The 3,965-nt window shown below is 32.9% G+C and overlaps 1 protein-coding gene across 1 annotated transcript; it reads right to left on the reverse strand.

Moving 5' to 3' along the window:
* Positions 1-723: 723 nt before the first annotated feature.
* On the reverse strand, positions 724-3,638 carry LOC137645031 (uncharacterized). Its single transcript, XM_068377894.1, has 2 exons — positions 3,360-3,638; positions 724-2,037 (listed from the first exon to the last, which is right to left on the reverse strand). Exons 1-2 carry the CDS (start codon positions 3,504-3,506, stop codon positions 1,498-1,500), a joined length of 687 nt encoding a protein of 228 aa, XP_068233995.1. The 5' UTR covers positions 3,507-3,638; the 3' UTR covers positions 724-1,497.
* Between the last annotated feature and the right edge of the window lie 327 nt (positions 3,639-3,965).

Here is a 3,965-nt window from a genome sequence, read left to right on the forward strand (position 1 = left end):
AAAGTGCTAATAAAATATTAGAAAATATCAAAGTTTATAGAAATTTATGCATAAACCACAGCTTCAACCAGTTAATGACGGCAATTCACAATTATGCAAAGGCTGGTCTAACAAATATGATTTACAGTAAAAGGTTCTTATTCCTACGATGACCACTTTTTCTTACAGAAATAACGCTCTCTTTGACGAGATCTTCAAACACAGCAAAGTTTTCCATGTTTGACGACTAGCATTGTTCATTACGGTGTCTCCACTCGTTAAGGCTGAAAGAATATGTATATCACTATATGCAGCAAAGCTTTAGTGGTCAGGGCTACCCATAGCTCTTAGTTTCCTATGAGCGATCAAACTAGTCTCCCACCATCACCAATCACCAGTGGCCAGCATAGTAAGGAAAATAGCCAAACTCCAGACTGGACTAGAAATAGCTGCATTTGTTACGGTGGTTGTATTGCTCTTTTTCATAGAAGAATACTGACCTTTTGTTTACTCCAATTCATCCTTCAGAAAAAAATATTTAACGTTCAGAGGAAGTTCCCCAAGTAATTCTGAACAGTCCAGATTTAAAAAAAAAAAAAAAAAAATAATCTACTAAAATTCAGTTCAGAATTCTTTAGAAAATCTTGCTGATACACAACAGCATCCAAAAAAAATGTATTGGCCCTTATCTAACTTGTAAAAAAAGATATGACCCAAAATAAACTAAGGAAATAAATATCACTATTGGTGGCCTGCAAGAGTTTGTATTAATTTTTGTACTTAAAGAAGGTTTCGTTCTATGATTACATTGACTTTTAAAGTTACATACTATACGGTAGATTACAGGTCTACTATAGCAAAGCTTCACAAACTTTCAAGGAAATTTATACAAAAATAAATATAGAAACAGAAACCTTTGTTTACAGCCCTGAACTAGTGCAAAAAGGAAAAACATACAAATGCCTAGTTTCTACTTTTTTTTTTCTATAAATTTTACAATCATAAGGTATTCGGAAAAAATTTGTAATAAAAAGACCAAGGGTCAACATATGAAGAAACTCATAATATCGGAAATTTGTTTTGCCTAAGAGTTTCTGCATTGAAAACAAAATAGAAATAAAATATAAATAGCTGAACAGCAATTCGCGTCTAAAGATTAAAACCACAAATATCACAAATGATTAACAGAATTCTACATTATACAAATACAAACTCTTAACAAAAATAGCTATATGGAATTCGAAGTTATGAAATGAAATATATTTCGAACGCAAACAGCTAAACAGATTACTACACAGTACAAATAAATCCACTATAAATGAAAGCTAAGTTCACGCGATCATCCAAACAAGAACTTAAAACATTGGGAGTGTTACCATCTAGCAACTTCTATGATACCAACACTGATTCCAGAGAGTAAACTTTGTAAAACAAAGCAGAAAAAACATTAAATTTATAGATTTCTGGAAACCTAAGCATTAAGATATATATTCGTATATTCCTGACAAAATATAGCCCTTATATATTACCTAAATCAATTTCAACAAAGGGCCTTGAAGTTGAACTTTCCTCCTCTGTGTGCTCTTTGCAAGGTTTGTCAACATTCGTAGTGGAGGTTTCAGATTTACAGTTTCCAGTTTCGGGAAGTTCACAAGGGGAATTTACAGGGGACTCGCCAGCCCCATAACATTCCGTTGTCGGTATAGGAGAATTGGGCGTATTAGTTTCTTTTAACGTAAAATTATGCACTGAAGCGACAGCGGGCTCTGAGGAGCTTCTAATTTTTGGTTGTTGGACAGTGTTATTAACTTCGTCCGTTTGGCTTAGATTGACGTTATCAGACTGAGTTTTGCGAAGAGAGGACTTCAGTGTTTTCAAGTTTTCTCTTCTAATGACATCGCATAGAGCACTTTGCGCGGGGCTTCTTAGTAGGCTGGTCTGTTGCTTATGACCATTGTTGATATCATTCTCAGACTGTCCCAAAAAAGTTTCACACGTATCTGTAATGTAATCTCCTTCGTATTGGTCGGTTTGCACTCTCCTAGACTTTGTCTTTTTCTGAAAAGATAAAAGTAATTGAGAAAATATAGTTTCGAATAAAGTTTCATAACAGTATGTTAAGTAGTTTTAAAAGAATTACCTAGAACAGCTATTTTAGAGGAGAGTTGGTGCTTAGTTTTAGTTAGCTTTATAGAGAATCCGGAAGCATAGATATATATTCATATATGGAAACCAATTAACTTCTCATGTAATGCAAACTCTGTAAGCATAGGTGCCCAAGTTCTAAAAGTATTACAATAAGTAAAGTGGGAAAAGACAAATCTGTATACTGCCCAAATAGTTACAGATGGTTTCAAACTATTGGAACCTAGACTTGTCTACAGTAGGCTCAATGGCATTTAGATATGCGGCGCCGAGACTATACAATAAGCTTCCACGAGACTTCCAAATGGTTGAAGATATTAAGGCTTTCATGAGGAAATTGAATACTCTGAACGAACAAAGATGAAATGACTGTGGAGAGTAGGGTTCCCCGGTTGTATAGGACCGGATAAACAGCCGTCAAAAATATAAAACGTTAAACCAATCTTATTAGTTACCTCACAAACATTACGCAAGATTTAAAATCTTGTGTAGATAGAAAACTTCAGCCACAGTGAAGAACTAGTAATTTTAAGAGAACAATGAACTGTAATAGAAAAAAAAAAATATGGGAGTCGCCTAACTTTAAATCAAGACTGAAAGAATGGTCTCCAGATGTAAAAGCAGATTTAGTAAAAGCAGGTTTACTAAAAATAGTGTTATATCAAAGCAATTATAATATACTATAAAATCAAATAAAATTATCCATTAGAACAATAGATGGAACCTTAAATTTACTTTGGAGAATAATCTGTATGAATCCTCCTTGGTGCAATTTTTAAAAACTCTACTGCTCTTTAGTCGCGCAACATATATGAAGGTTTTCCAGTTTTATATTATTATTGAAAGATATGTATCGTAAAATTATCTGCTTTAGCATTTAAAACACCCCCAAAAGAACTACCAAGCCACAAAAATTAAGCATTTTATCCGAACAATACTATACTGAAGTCCAAATTAAAATTATGTGACAATCATGAAAAAAAAATCAAAATAATGGTTTCACATGGTAAAGATAAAAGTAAGTATCAAAATACATGTATGAAGTAAAGTATCCAATTAAAATATCTTCTAACATTAATTACATATTTATAATATTCTTTCAATGCACATTGAAAAGTACAGTAAAGAGCAATAAAGAAACTCTAAAGTACCGTAAAAATCGCGGTATCTAAAGCATGCAGCCAAGAATATCAATAGTCAAATATAAAAGTTGTGAAAACTAAATTCATAATTACCTTTTTACAATCATTGCAACACAGTCTGTACAGAAGAAACATAAAAACAACGAAGTAGACCAACAAAAGAGGAGCCACTACCAAGACTAATATATAAATACTCCTATGGGCCGTGGAGGCCTCAAAGAGCTGGCTCAGTTCAAACATTCTGTCGAATTTCCTTTCAATTAAAGTAAATTTCCGCAACACAGAAAAAACACCTCTATAGCACGTTAACCTTCTTTTGAATGACTATATCCTTAGTTTTAGCCTCTACACCACGCTGACTAGTTTTACTGTGATTTTTTAAAATTCTCTAGCCACCATTTAAACCCACGTTTAGCTGGAATTTTGTCAGGAACTACCAACAATCCTCTTAAATAGTTTTAAACAATCGCGTGCAAACATACTATTCGGTCGTTCAAAAACACGTTAATAATTTTACGACCACTGTCACTTCCATTCAATTCATTATACATTGGTATATATATATATATATATATATATATATATATATATATATATATATATATATATATATATATGTGTGTGTGTGTGTGTGTGTGTGTGTGTATGAATATGTGTATGTATGCATATGTGTGAGCATGTGATTGTGCCTTCATGTGT

This window comes from Palaemon carinicauda, chromosome 8 (assembly GCF_036898095.1).
Source record: "Palaemon carinicauda isolate YSFRI2023 chromosome 8, ASM3689809v2, whole genome shotgun sequence".
NCBI classification, from domain to species: domain Eukaryota; kingdom Metazoa; phylum Arthropoda; class Malacostraca; order Decapoda; family Palaemonidae; genus Palaemon; species Palaemon carinicauda.

Bases quoted from the DNA above. Each gene is read 5' to 3' on its own strand.
- LOC137645031 (XM_068377894.1), bottom strand. From the start codon at position 3,506: ATGTTTGAACTGAGCCAGCTCTTTGAGGCCTCCACGGCCCATAGGAGT. The intron at 2,038-3,359 runs GTAATTATGAAT...TTATCTTTTCAG, and splicing joins GTTGCAATGATTGTAAAAAG to AAAAAGACAAAGTCTAGGAG.